We start from the raw sequence: 15844 nt of genomic DNA on the forward strand, positions 1-15844 counted from the left end.
ATTTTTAAAATATGCTAACTCTAGACAATTATTCTGAATTTCATATTTAGTTATTTATAATATTTTGCATACAAAATAAACTAGCATATAAATAATTAAAACAATACAAGACATTTCTAAAAATAATATTTTTTAATACAAAATCTATTTATTACAGTATAAAATATTTTCGATTGCTGATATAAAAATATTTTGCGTAAAAAATTATAAGTGATAAAAAAGGTTAATTAATTCATACATATGCCACAATTGATAATGGTTTTTTAAAATCACATATATATAATTCTAGCAAGTTACATTGACAAAAGGTCATGAAACTAATATAACTCTCTGTTACCATTTTAGACAATGTTTTATAGGATGAACTAATGTATAAAAATTTATAGACCTAACCAAATCAACAATTCTTGAAGAAGAAAATATAAAGGACCAATCCAAATCATAAAACTATATGGTGGCTAGAGCTTCCTCTTAGATGACATGATGGAAGCTAGATAAGTAATCGAGAAATTTTTTGTGAGATAATAAATTTCTAAAAGATTATCTTCCATTTTTAATGATAATATAAACGACTACACAGTTGACCGTTATTGCTTATATAATCTTAAATTACATAGTCAACAAATAATAGATGCTGGTTATGCAGTCATAGCCATGACACTCCCGATGGTAACCCATATCAGAATTTATTATGTTGGATAAATTGATAAAACAAAAACAATAAAAATCTTTAGAAGAAATTATGCGAATATATTGAAGTTTTGAGTTATTTACACGGCAAGGATGCCATATTAGAAAATTTTGTAACTATAAAATAAGAACCAGAGTGATATGATGAAAGTAATTAAGATTTTATATATTATTGTCGCACCACCTCTAGTTGATATATTATATCTTAAAATATTAATAGTTTGTAATAATATCAAAATATATTCGTATTAAAAATTTAACTCAAAACTGTTTTTCAATGAAGAAAAAAATAGCTTTCCTAAAAACACGTAAAAAAAGAGAAGAAAAGATATCTAATTTTTTACATCCATTGTGGGATGAATAATAGGAGGTTTAATTTTAATAATATATTTAATAAATAGATGGCGTTAAATATTTGAATGCTTATTGTTATATTTATTATCAAAAGCATTTATAAAATTTTAAAATTATTAACTGTAATATATTATATAACTGTCAAATATGTCTGTAAAAGTGGCATTTTACTTAATATTTTATAAATATTATAATTTTCAGATGTCCTCACTACGTCATCGTGACGTCATGTCATCGCTACGTCATGTCATCGGTACGTATTTTTTTTTATTTATTTATTTTATTCAACAGATGATTAGAATTGATGATGTACACATACCTAATATGGATGAAAAACATTATTCCCTCAAATTTGTAAATATGAATGAAATTTTTATTTCACTTAATATTTTCTTTATTTTTTAGATTACCTTATCAATTTTCATCTCATATTATCAATTACACATTAATGAAAACTTTTTATACTCATATTTTTCTTTCCAATAATTAAGAAGATAACCAAGTATATTCAAATATTTAAATATTCTTATCCTAACCTATTTATACTTAATAACATTACATTCATCATATTATTTTTTAACTTTTAGAATATCATAATAGGCTTGATAAGTCCCACAAAAATTTTTTCCTGATGATAGCCAAACCTTATCAATTCCTTTAATTTAATTTTTATAATATAATATTTTATACCTTCTTTTTCCCCCCTTTTTTGATCTTATTTTTTAATTACCTTACAATTAATTAACCTTAATCTTAATAACATTACATTCATCATGTTATTTTTTAACTTTTAGAATATAAAAGGCTTGATAAAAATTTTTTTTGATGATAGCCCTCCAATTACTAGAAATATGCATCTAATATTGACCCATCTACCGGTTTTACATTTTAATGTTTGTTTAATTTCAACAATAGTTTATTTATATTTTTGCCTGATTTCTATATTTGTCTAGGCTACCCCTAATCACTCACATTGCTACAAAACATGATGAATCTATTATTAAAGATAAGCAAAGAAAATAATGACGATTAAACAAACGTCTTACCCGTTATAGAGTTACTGGTAGACATATTATTTTTTAACTTTTAGAATATCATAATAGGCTTGATAAGTCTCCCAAAAAATTTTTCCTGATGACTGCCAAACCAAACCTTATCAATTCCTTTAATTTAATTTTTATTATTTTGTCTGTAAAAGTGGCATTTTACCTAATATTTTATAAATAATTATATATTATAAAGGTATATAAACTATTTATCTACTTACTTTTTATAAATAAATAGCTTATACTCATTTGGATTTGGACCTTGAAAATAATTTTAGGAAGAGACATGATAATTAAATTTAAAAATCAAATTGTAGTTGATTAGTGATTTTAAACTCGGCTAATTACAATATTAAATTTGTTAATTTTCAATTAATAAATGATTATATTTATTTAATTAAGGTTATATAATAATTTAAATAATAAAAGTCAATTAATCTTCAACTGTTAATGCTAAATTAATATTTAGTGAGTGATATTGATATATTTTTAACACAGAATTTGATTTCATGCTGACAGAGTGAACATATAATCTAATCTAATAATTAAAATGGTATTCATTTAATAAAAAATTAGATAGTTTTATTAATTTTTAAATAATAAAATTAAATCTATATATTACTCAATAGAATTATAAAAGAAATCGTTCAGGGGGCTTAAAAAAAATTATTTTTAGTTTAAGGGGATATTAAGGAGCAATTTTTAAAAAAAATTTTGTTTATCAGTGGGCTGGCTATTCAAATTTTTTAGGGGGCTCGAGCCCCTGCACGCCCCCTCCTAGCGACGCCACTGGTTTAATTATTCAACAGGATGAATAAATTTATATAAATTTTTACATTTAACGCTGATAATATAAAATTATAAACAAAAATTAAAATTAAAATAGAAAGTATGACCATATAAACCATAAATTTTGTAAAATTATTTTATTGTAAATAATAAATTAACTTTATGTAAAAATTTTATAAAACATAATAAAAGAATATTTATTAAAATTATAAGAAAATTGAATTTAACAACAAGTGATTAAAATATTGTAAAAATAACTAAAAGTTTTAATTTTATTATGTGTTGAATTAATGAGGTAATGATATTAAAGCTCCTTGATCAGCTATTTAAATAAACTTTAAATACATCTAGGAAAATAAATATTTTATTGATTTCGTAAAAATATAATTTTGAGTCACAGTGACGTCTTATATCCTCATAAATAACGTTGACATAATGATTTCTCTCTGGCCTTATAATATATCAAGGTAAGACCTAATAAATTGATGTTCATTTAAGTTTATACAATTTTTTTCTTTAGATTATCAAATAAATAAACTATGACGACAAACTAATTATGACGATATTTACGTCCTACTATGTAAGCATTATAAATCTCACGTCATATTTGTGATCATATGTTTTATATTTTAACAAAACTAAAAAATGAATATTAATGTTTATAAAGGTGTTTTTTATATAGGAATGAATCAAGATCTATACACACGGAAAATACTCAAACATAATTTAAGAAATAATATCATGTATATAATTTAATATTAGGTAAAGAATAAAAATAATTTATAATTTGATTTAAAATTTATGCTTTAGGCATGTAATCTTCAAATCATCATAATATCAGAAAACCTGAAATTAATTATCACAATATATTATCTAGTCATTGATATATGTAAAACAGTGATTATAAAACTTTAAATGGCATCTGAAGATCCTAAATCTCTTTTAAATATAAATAAAAAACTTGATAATCCAGAAATAAGAAGGGAAAATGATCAAATTTTAAAAATGCATGATGAAGAGGGCATTAGAAGAAGAGAAGCTTTGGCACGTAGACCCTCCTACAGGCAAATAAAACTATATATACATATTGTTATATATTTTTGTATAACTTAATATATAATTGTAAATTAAAAAATTTTTTTTTTATATAATCCTTAATTATTTAATATTAATTAATTTTTATATATTAATTTTCATTTTAAATTTTTACTGATTCTGATATAATGTATTTTAAATATTAAGAGTTATTTATTCATTTTTTAGTTGGCATGATGAAATTTTAAAAAAAATTACAAAATTTTTAAATTTTCAATTATTTTATTATATACAGTAAATATTAATCTTATTTTTTAAAAAATTTCATTTTCAACAAAAAATATTAAGATTGTAAACCAGTCTAAACCTAAATTAAAATAAGAAACTGAAATATTAATAATAAGTATTTCCCCTTTATATTTGAAAAAAATATTTTTTAGATAATCTATATTTTTTTACTTTGTTAACTCTCACTCTTGGTAGAATAACATTGTTTTTCTAATTCCAAATTTATGGAAAATTTATTTAATTATAAAGCTTTAAGTCACATGCAGGGCCCTCTAAACCCACTAAGTGAATGAGAAAGAAACCACTCCCCCCCTCTTCCCCAAGCATCAATAATGCAGGTAACTACCCCTTTCATTCTACCTGTCATCACCCACTTGAATATTAAAATTTTGACTAAATTCGCTCCTCAGTTTACCCCTCAATGCTACAATTTTGTCACAAATGTATCCCCTAAATATTAAAACTAATTCCTGCCAATCCACATTCACCTATTCAATCCAATCCGATATTTCGTTATATTACTATATAACTGTTACGATCCGATATTTATATTGATTATTATTTACCATCTATCTTTGAACCAAACTAACTAATTTTCATGAAGCGTATTTTATTCTCTAAACGTTAATCATCTCATATAAAATATGGGCAATGTTTATATTGCTAAATTGCTCGATTTAGCCTTTTTAAAAACGGCTAAATTAATAGTCAAAATAATAAGCTTCAAAATTTTGCCAATAGATATTCAATTATGTCACCTGTGAGAAAAATCTCTAAACCTTAGTAATTTTATTTTGGCTAAAATCTTAGCCGTTTTCAAAAATCGGCTAAATCGAATCGTTTAACAATGCTAGTTGAATGTGACTCCTTAGATATGTTTAAACCCTTTTCTTGTTGCTGTTAATATAACAAAATATAATCAAATTTTTAGCTACATTTGCTTTTAAAATAATTTGATTTTTTTTAAACATTACAAATAAATTGAATTTTGGTCCTTTTATTAATATATTATTATGAAATTAAATTATATATAAAATAAAAAATTCTGATATTTTTAAAAAACGCTCTTAGAACAGATTTGATATCTAATATCGGCCATGCCCTATTCATTATAATATAGTTATAGGAGAAAATTTGATCCTGAATGCACCAATAGAAATATAAATAGCAAATATTTTAGCAAAGTGATATATTCTTCAGGGTTTTATATTTTATATAGTGCTACAACAACCATCTACAATCAACTTTTGTTGAAATTTTGAAATAGAAGATTTGATAATATTTTTTTTACTATCTTATTCTTAGTGATGTAAAATTGATTACTAGGTTTTGTCTCCACTTTTGTAAAAGGATTTTTTTTTTAACATTTTACAAAAATGTTATAACATATATACAGAGTTGGGCAGATCCTCAAAAAAAGAATTCAGATACAGATATATTCGTTTTAAGAAAAGAGATCTTGGATACAGATACTATTATCTTATAAAAAATATCAAAATAAGATATTTGTATCTTTTGCTAAACGAGAGTATCTTTACAAGATACTTTTTATAAAATAATTACATATCAAATTAGAATTTAATTATAAAATATCATTTTATATAATTTATTTGTAAAGAACATATAAGTATATACTATAATTAGAGAAAAGATATTAATTAATAATAAATATTATTAAAGCTTATTTTGTAATAAGAATGAATATTTACAATAATTGATAAAATATTTCAAATTATCATGTTTAATGATGAGGTAGATTATTTAATCAAGCATTTTAGTACTAATTTAGTAGCCCTTTCATAGACTAATATTTTTATGGATTTGAAATATAAATTTACAATAAAGAGCATTTTAAAATATTAAATTTATTATTCGTGTTTTTTAATCTGTAAAAATGTGAACTATTTAAAACATAACATATATAAAAACTATATAGAAAATATAATGGAATTAATAAAAAGAAGACTGCCATTTAGATCCGAAAAAACTTAAATAGTTATTTCGTACTATTTATATTAAATCAATTTTTCAAATAATTTCTCATTAAGCCTCCGTTTCAGATTATTTAACATTGTGTTAAAATAAAACTAAACACCTTTCAGAGCTGATGAAGTTATTGCAGTATTATACTTAAAAAATAATAATTAAGTGTTTCTAATATTTTACTATTTTTGGGATAATTCAAAACCTCCAGCTCAATGTTGCTTTTATTATTAAACTCAGAAATATTTGTTTTACTAAAAGAAAAATTTTATTTTCCTGGTTATTAGATGGTAAATCGAATGGCGTTGTAGTTTGATTATGTACTACTACATCTAGGGTTTATTTTAATAATATAGTTTGAAGGTTTTTTAAACATCTGACTCAATCCATAAGTTCCTAAAGTATGGACATAATAATGATGCCAAAAAATGCCTATATTCATCATCATAGGGAAAAACTCAATATTACAAACTTGAATTTTCAAGTTTACCTAAGTTCTTGAGCAATGAAGTCATGCTGTATGAGCTATTCCATGTTATGCATGGAACTTTCACAGTGGCGTAGCCAGGATTGATTCATGGGGGGGGGGGTTTAAATTATTTTTGAGGGCTTCGCCCCCAAACTGCATTTTAAAAATTTGCCAATTTTGTGCTTTATTGGTGTCTAACCACTATAGTAGCCAGCATAAATGAAAAAAATATTAGTAACAAAGTTTTGGCTAAATTTATGATTAATACGCGGCTGAAAGCATTATTCTGAAAATTTTATCAATGTTTAGTCAATTGTAATTAATTCAATCCATTCGGTATAGAAAGAAGAATAAAATCGCCCCCCCCCCCAACCAACTTTTCATTTTTTAGGATAACTCAATATATCTTATTCTATGTTAAAAATAATTATTTTAAATAAATTTTTTCATATAACAAAATTTTGCAGAGAATTTCATTATAGATTTTATTTATTATTTATACAATAAAATAAATTTTCAAAATGTATAAATTTTATACAGATTATATTAAAAATTTGTTCTAAATAACTATATTTAAAAAAAATGGAATTACAATAAAATATGAGTAATTCTTGTGCGGTATTTAAAAAAATCTAATTTAACAATTATAATATAATTAATATAAATGAGTATATTAATAAAACATAAATAATTCTTATTAGAGATCCGCAAAAGTAGGAAAATCGGGCTGGGTCGGGCCTAATATTTTTAAAAAAAATTCGGGCCGGGTTGGGTCGGACCTTGGAAATTTTTTAAAATATATCAATTTTATGTTAAATTTTTTATATAAAATAAAAATATTTTATTTATAAAAACTAGACGCCATATAACATATATCTTTTATTTTGAGTAATTATATAAATGAATTTCTATATTTAAATAAATTTGGGCCAGGCCGACAAAACTTTTTTAAAAAAAAATCAGGTTCTGGCTATCAAAACTTTAAAATAATTTTGGGCAGGGCCGGGCTTGAAAAATTAGGCCCGATGCAGATCATATATTCTTAGTGCAAATGCAATATATTTATTAAAAATAGTATAATATATAAATATTATGACTAAGAATTCATTATAATTACGTTTTGATTATAAAAATTTTATGACTAAGATCATAATATAATAATATAGCAATTTTATAATTTGAATTTATAAAGAGAGGTCTACTTTTCTCTGAGATTTGACTAATTCATCTAGAATCAAATTTTTATCTAGAATAATCTCCTTATAAATATTTAATATTACGGCTTTCACCGTATTTCTTAAATAGGTTTTTAACCTTTTCAAGTTGAAAAAGACCCATTAGTACAGATGCTAATCGGTAAGGTAGCTAAGATAAAAAGCAATGTTTTGATATTAGGCAGGGAATCTAAATTGCAATTATACATGGAAAGGGCCTGCAAAGCATATTTTGGCTCAAAGAGTACTCTATTCTGTCAAAATTTTTATACCAAAATTCGACATCACAAAGTAATTTATCATACGATCCTGAAAATTCATCAGAATAAAACTCTGAGATTTTCTTAATATCCTCTCGCGTTTCAAATGTATTTAGACTCAACCGGCAAAAGAAAATAAAAGCTGTTTAAAATAAAATTGTGACTAATAAATCTTTCCTTTAGTTGAAATAAAAATGTATCAATAAAGGGAGTAAAAATATTTATTTTATAAAAATCCTCAATCGTAGATGCATCAATATTTAAGCGATTGGACTATATAGAAACTACTCTAGGTTTAAAATTCTGGTCCATCATGGTATGTTTAATATAATTTCTAATTTTCCCTGGGGGAAATTAAAACTACATAAATATATCACTTGAACTAAATAAAATAAAATTCACAGTGTGCCACCTCTATTCAAGCTAAATCAAAATAGTTTTTTTTATTAATTTAAAAAAAAGAAAGTTAGAATTAAATCGCTTATAAACTTCTACCACGTTTATACGAAAACATTAATCACTTTTTTATCTCACAAATCCTTAGAAAAATTTTGAACGATTTATCATCGGCAACGACTGAATTACCTTTGACCTTTCCAAAATCACAATCCTCCGAAACATTTTTGAAACCTATGGATCCTCCTTCCTCTCATTCTCATATTTCCTCTTTTCCCTTATCTCAAAACCAAAGCTCGCTCATACCCTTGAAATTCGCTTTAGCCCCCAATTTTTCCATCGTTGAAGCCCCCCAAAACTCTTCTTTGATTTTGGGGGGAGATTATCACCCCTCCATACAAACCCTTCTTCAGCAACATCAACAACAAATGCAGCTTCAGCACCACCAACAACAGCAACAGCTGTTTAGAGCAGCTTACCAGAAAATGCTAGGAGGCGCTTCGGATCATCAGCCTTTATCCTTCGCCGCAGATCTGACCAACCTTTCCAACCTCCCTTATTTGTCAACACTATCAAATTTACCTAACCAACAGGCTTCCGCTATCGTCCTACCTATATCGTCTCTCCTTGCTTTAGGTTCCTTTCAAAATAACAGTTTACAACAAAACATGCAGAACGTACCCATAGTTCAAAATTCGCCTCGCGACATTCAGTATTTACTAGACAAGCAGAATATTAGTTCGCCGAACCTACAAAATATGGACTCTACCCTAAGCCAAACGATGATATTTTCCACTCACCAAGAACCCAATTTACTTAAAAATGATAAGATTAAAGGAAAGCAGAGCGTTGCTAATACAAAACTTGGCGATAATATCACACTATTTAATTCTAAAAATGCTGATAACAACGAGCCTCATAAGTCAACATCGGGGGAGATAAAAGTTATTAAATCGAGTCTCTCCTCAAATATCCTTACTACTATTAGCAATACCCTTTTCGATACGAATTCGGAAAAAGGCGATATTATCAAGAAAGAGCATGCAACATCATTGCTTTCTCCCCCGAGCCATAACGATAACGGTTCAGATAGAAATGATTCATCTGTCAATTCCCCTCATTCTCTTTCATCCCTGTCTCCAAACGCTACATTTAGTTCCAAATCCTCAAGTAATCATATACGAATGTTAATATCTATAATTACATTAAAATACTAATATCTAATATATAAATCATTTGAGTTTATTTTATTAATAGGATTCTTTAAAGATTTTTAGAAAGTGCAATTTGTCATTCAACTCTATAGCATTGTTGAGTTTAAAATCTTTTTTTTTATCGAATGCCAACAATTAAACCTTTCAAACTTGTTTCAACAAAGCAAATCATATATATAATTTAAGCTTATTTTGTAAAAACTTAAACTTATTCGTGTTAAAATATTGTTTTTCTAAAGTTTATATAAAATTTTTTTTACGATAATCAATTAAAGAAGTTAATTGTCCCCAAAAATATAAACCGTATAGTTTAAAAGTCCTCATAACATTTATGTTGTAAATTCCTTATAAAAAAAACTATGGAAACCCCATCTTATAATTCTTATTTGTATCCAAATGATCAACCTTTCTGGGAAACTCCTTACGAATTTAACAATCAAAATCTTTTAAATGATTATGATGGATATTTTGATAGTAAATTTCTTTATTTAAAATAAGTTGTAATTTCTATTTTATTTTAAAGGTTGATCTTGTAATTATCGTAAAACCTTAAATAATTTAAAGATCAAAGCGAATCAGATCGTCTTCCTAGGATAGGTCTCGATGCTGATAACGCTATGTTTAGACGGCACAACATCCCAAGTCCTACTGATCATGGCAATAACAATCTTTACCCACCCACTAGTTCTCTCCCCCTATCTTCGACCGTCGCCGTAAATTGTATGACTATCCCAAAATCTGAAAGTTTTTTTAACGATTACCATCAAACACTTACTTCCTCTCAACTATTAAGGTCCGCTCCCTTGCAGTTATCATCTGAGACTCATGGTAACAATAGCAATATTACCAATACGACAGCATTAGGATTAGCCTGTGGGCCCAATCAGCCACCTTCATTTATCAGGATTCCGCGTAATAATTATAAAAAAATGAAAAAAATTTATTTAAAAAAAAATACAATTATATTTTCTAATCAAGTCAACGAAGCTTATTACCAGCAAATGAATACCAGCAATATTCAATCACAGAATCTTCCTAACATGAACCCGACCAATATAAATAACAATCTAGTAAATTCTACCAACATTCATGTACATCCGCAACATCCAGTCATAGAAGAGGCTGCACGAAAGAGAGAAGTTCGACTACTCAAAAATAGGTTTACTTTAAAGATAGGGTTGAATTTATTTTTAAAAAAATTTATACGTTCATAGTTTTATTTTTTGGGTTGGCCAGTATTTTGTTTATAAAAAATTTGGTCTCATTACAATCTGGTCTGGATTTATATTTCTCGGCCCGAGTTTTAAAAAATTTGAATTTGTCTTTAATAAACTTTATTTTTAAACCTTTTAATTTTGAATGTCAAAAATTGTAGAGAGGCAGCAAAAGAATGTAGACGCAAAAAGAAAGAATACGTAAAATGCTTAGAAAACAGGGTTGTGGTCTTGGAAAACCAAAACAAGGCTCTTATCGATGAGCTGAAATCGCTCAAGGAATTGTATTGCCAAAAACAAGAATAGAGGGCTGCGAAAACTTTTTATCAAACAATTATATTCGAATAATTTTAATTGATAGGAAACAAATAATTTGCTATGTACATAAATTTTTTTACGACCTATATAATAATTAATAAAATATCCTTTTTTAGGAAAAGTTTATTTGACACAGAAGTTTGATTATTAAGGATTTTAATTTGAATTTGAAATGCAAAATATATTAATTCAATTTTATTATTAGTCCAGCTTGATTTGATTTTCGACAGTTCCATTATATTTTTAAATTAATTTATCTGTTCAAAATGTAAATATGTCGTAATTTATATAAAGTTAGTTTTTAGTATCATCCATCCAAATATGTAAATTACAATGTTGTATTTAATTATATTATTAATTATGTATTAGGTTTTTAATCATCCAAATATTTATTGTTTACAAAAAAATGTTTTATACCGGCCTATCTGCTCAAAAAAAACACTATTTTATGAATTTATTTTCTTAGTTCAATAAATTTTTTGCGATAAAATTATAAAAAAAAAACATTCTAATCATCGGTACTTTTAAATATTATTTTGTCAATATTTTTAAAGTATACTTATAAAAAACATTCACGCTATATTATTTTGTCTATACTTTTTATTTGTCTATAAATACAAAAAAAATGGTATTTTTTTATGCAATATTCGGAAGCGTGGAAAAATGTTATTTGACAACGCACTATATACATTTTCATTTGAAATCAAACCAGAATCGTTATTTTAAATAAGTATTTAATAAAACTTTTTGCGAATAATTTATTGGTTCTTATATGGAAATCGAAAATTTCTTTTTAAAACTATACCTGTGATATGACAATATTAATCTGCGAATATGTTGTATTTATATCAAACTATCGACTGGCGGTGACGCATCATTTTTTCGCCGAAAATTATTTTTGAAACGTTAACTTACGCCTAGACCTATGTATCGCCGTTTCACATCGGCTGAGACGTTCTTTTCTTAACCATCGGCTGACAGTGACTACCGATTTTCACCATAAGCTGAGGGTAATGATGTATAGCTTTGAGCGTTATTGATTTTTTCATGTGTTTTATTAAAATATTAGATAGCGTTGTAATTTTATCTTAAGAATATTTTTTAATCAGCTGATTCCTTTTTCACATTTGAATTTTTTAACAAGCTATTATTATAGTTTATTAATTTGAATATCGTTTATATTTTAATTTAATAGATTTGCATAAGCATGGATATTATTTCATCATCTGGTTCTGAAAATTCAAAATCAGATGAATTAGATAAATATTTTACAGTAACATCTTATATTGAAGGAACTAATTCATACTTACCAAATGTAAAATGTGCCCAAAAAGTATTATATTAGTTTCAAAATCTTCAAGTTCCAATTTAAAACTACATTTGATTGTAGTATTAATTATTTTATTAATTATATATAATATAACTAAGTAGCTATTAATAATTTATTTTAGTTTGTTCTAAGTAAAAATCATTAAATTTTATATATTATATACATAGATAGAAAAGGATATCATTTAGAATTTTTTTTTATGTCAATTTTTTAAATTATAATTTAAAGTAAAAGCTATTATTTTAATCAAGGATTTTATATTTTAATTGCTGAACACAATTTGAAGTATAAATTTATATATTATGATATATAAAAGTGATATCTTTGAATCTACTATACCTAGAATTTTTATTTACAATATAAAAATATTAATTATTGTTAGAGAGTAAAATAAAATAAAAAAAAAACAAGACGAAATTTATTTTGATTTTATTAATTTAAAAATATAACTAAATCTAATAAATTTTATATCTATATATACTTTATAAAATTCAATTTAGTAATAACAATCAAAGGAACTATTAAATTAATATTATATAAAGTGAAAGAAATAATAAAATCAGCTTTAAGTCAGGCGCATACGCAGGAATTTGGCCTGGTGGGGGAGGGGGGGGGATAAATTTTTTTAAGAAATATTATTGTTAATTAAAAATATCAAGTACAAATTTATTAGGAGTAATAAATATTTCTAATACACAATTTTAAATTATATGAAATATAAAAAAATTATATATATAAACTGGCACATAAAAAACTATAAAATAAATGTGAATTAAAAAATATAAAGTGAATATAACCACCATATGAATCACTTAAATGACCCAAAATAGAAATTTGAATTTTTTGAGCCTTTAAAATTTATATGTAAAGTATAAAAAATTTAAATGTTGGAAATATAAATATTAATACACAAAAGGTTTCTTAGGAATAATTGTATTTTATATTATATTTACTATGTAAAATCTAATCTTCGTTGGGATTGAGCTAATTTTTCAATTACTCATCCTTGCTTGGCGTCAAATGCCTATAAATATTTAAAAGAACCAAACCATTCAATCCACTTTCAGAAGTTGTACTTTTGAGGTATGTTTTTCAGATAACTGCAGGCCCGGTTCCATGGCCGGGCCGTATTTTTATATTTTTAAATATACCTGGGCCGGGCCTGAATTTTTCTAAAAAAATTATCCAGGCCAGGCTGTATATTTTAAAACCAAATATTTGAAATTAGCTGTAAAAATCAAAAATAAATATAATTTATTTAAAAATATCCGGGCCGCCTGAAAATTTTATTATAAATAAAGCCGAGCCAAGCCTGAAAATTTCTTTTAAAAAAACCTAGCCCGGGCTGAAAAAAATTTTAAAAAATCCTGCCGTGCCCTGCAAATGGTACCACTGCAGGGCTCTGTTATTCTTCTTAACAAGAGAATGTTCTCTCATTAGTTTACTAATGGGAAGAGTTGCTAATATATATATATATAATCATTTTAATACATTGAGAATATAATCTAAAATGTGTTTAAAATTATACAAAGCATCCATAGCATTTTTGGGACTATATCTTAGTTAATCTTTTAAACATAGTTATTCAGCTAATGCATCAAACAAATATTATATTTATATATCACCATCTAAAAAAGATTGGGAAGGCTTTTGTGGAAGTAATATCTGCTGATTGGTAAGTGCTGCATGATGAATTAAAAACCATTCATTTATTTGGAGTATAGTTTTATAATACTTTTCTACTGATCTTATACTAATATTTTGACAATGAGCTTGCCTTGCTGCAAGTAAGTCGAGGGAGACAAATATTAAGCACGTATAACTTTCCTTTTAACTCATAATAATATATAAAATTGAAATTCTTCATCAACATTAGCTCTAATTATCTTGTCTAATAAAATGCTCTCCGCTATTCCCATCTTCTTAATCAAGTCAATGCCATGTTTTTGAAAAGTATTACATAAAATAGTTGTATAATTAAATAATACATTTTAATGAGAAAATAAATTTGGAATAAGTATTGAATCCAATAATTTTCTTGCTTCTGAGTAAATATTTCTTTCAAGCCATTGTGATATTTTAGTAATAGCATTAATAATAGACTCTTCTAACTCCATAAAAGCTGTTACTTCTTGATGGCGGAGACTCGATCTCGTTGAACAAGCTTGCAATTTCTTTCTCCCTGTTGGACAAGGAGTTTCAGAGATAATTATTATTTGACTAGAAATTTAGATAAATAATACGCCACTAAAATTTGAAAATAATAGGTAAATTACGCCAAGGAAAACTTGAGATCGAAATTAATTGATAAAATAACTTAGTAGATGAATGTGATAATAAATGTAATTAAATATATATATGAGATAGGAATAAATATTATAAAATATAAATTAATATTAATAATAATATTTTTGAAAAATATAATCCGGCATCTGCATTTTTTTGGCTGGGGGGAGGGGGGGGGGTTTGTCTTCCATTCCCCCGCTGCGTACACGCCTGGTTGCAAGGGTGATATGTATATAAAAGAAGAAGAAGTTCGATCTCGTATATATTAATAAATAATTACCTCTGAAATTGAAAAGTAAATTTACTTACCAAGCAGAATGAGAAGTTATAAAGTCTATGGTTGTGAAATATGAGCAATTATAGTGGCATATAAAGATAAATTGTAAAGAACGGAGATGAGAATGGTTAAATGAATGTATGGGATTTAGATCTGCAAAGCCCAGCCCATTATAAATTTTTGCACGAGTTACCCTGACCTTAATTTTTTGGCCAGGCCCGTTTTTAAAAAATTGCTTAGCCTGTTATGATTTTTAAAAAATGCCCGGCCTGTCAAATTTTTTTGTAAATTTTTCGGCTATCCTATTTTTCATATCCAAATCTAATTTTTTCCTAATGTCGATTGCAGCTCTTATATCTCTTCTCTATTGCCATCTACAACAATCGTTTTATAAATTAAATGTGTTTGAGATCATTTATAGATTTAGTAATTTGGTTAGCTTTAAAATATACAAAGAAATAAGCTTATTGTAATTTATCTTCAAAATAGTATTGATCGAAATATTAGCCTAAAATTTAAAAAAATATAAATTTTAATGCTCGGGTTTAGCCTATTATAGTTTAAATAAAGTTTAGAGACTTACGAGGCCCTGCCTTTTATTTATGTATAAATTGTCAGGCCCGTATATTTTTTATATATCATTTGCCCAGCTCATTAAATTTTTTGCCCGTCCTATTTTAA

General features: G+C 25.7%; 1 protein-coding gene across 1 annotated transcript; it reads left to right on the forward strand.

Moving 5' to 3' along the window:
- Window positions 1-3399: 3399 nt before the first annotated feature.
- On the forward strand, window positions 3400-11872 carry LOC135923586 (uncharacterized protein DDB_G0281497-like). The gene is made up of 7 exons (XM_065458419.1): window positions 3400-3459; window positions 3562-3641; window positions 3690-3943; window positions 8673-9694; window positions 10303-10650; window positions 10717-10897; window positions 11114-11872. Exons 3-7 carry the CDS (start codon window positions 3795-3797, stop codon window positions 11256-11258), a joined length of 1845 nt encoding a protein of 614 aa, XP_065314491.1. The 5' UTR covers window positions 3400-3459; window positions 3562-3641; window positions 3690-3794; the 3' UTR covers window positions 11259-11872.
- The last annotated feature ends 3972 nt before the right edge of the window (window positions 11873-15844 follow it).

Source organism: Gordionus sp. m RMFG-2023, chromosome 2 (assembly GCF_954871325.1).
Source record: "Gordionus sp. m RMFG-2023 chromosome 2, tfGorSpeb1-WG-v2, whole genome shotgun sequence".
NCBI lineage: Eukaryota > Metazoa > Nematomorpha > Gordioida > Chordodea > Parachordodidae > Gordionus > Gordionus sp. m RMFG-2023.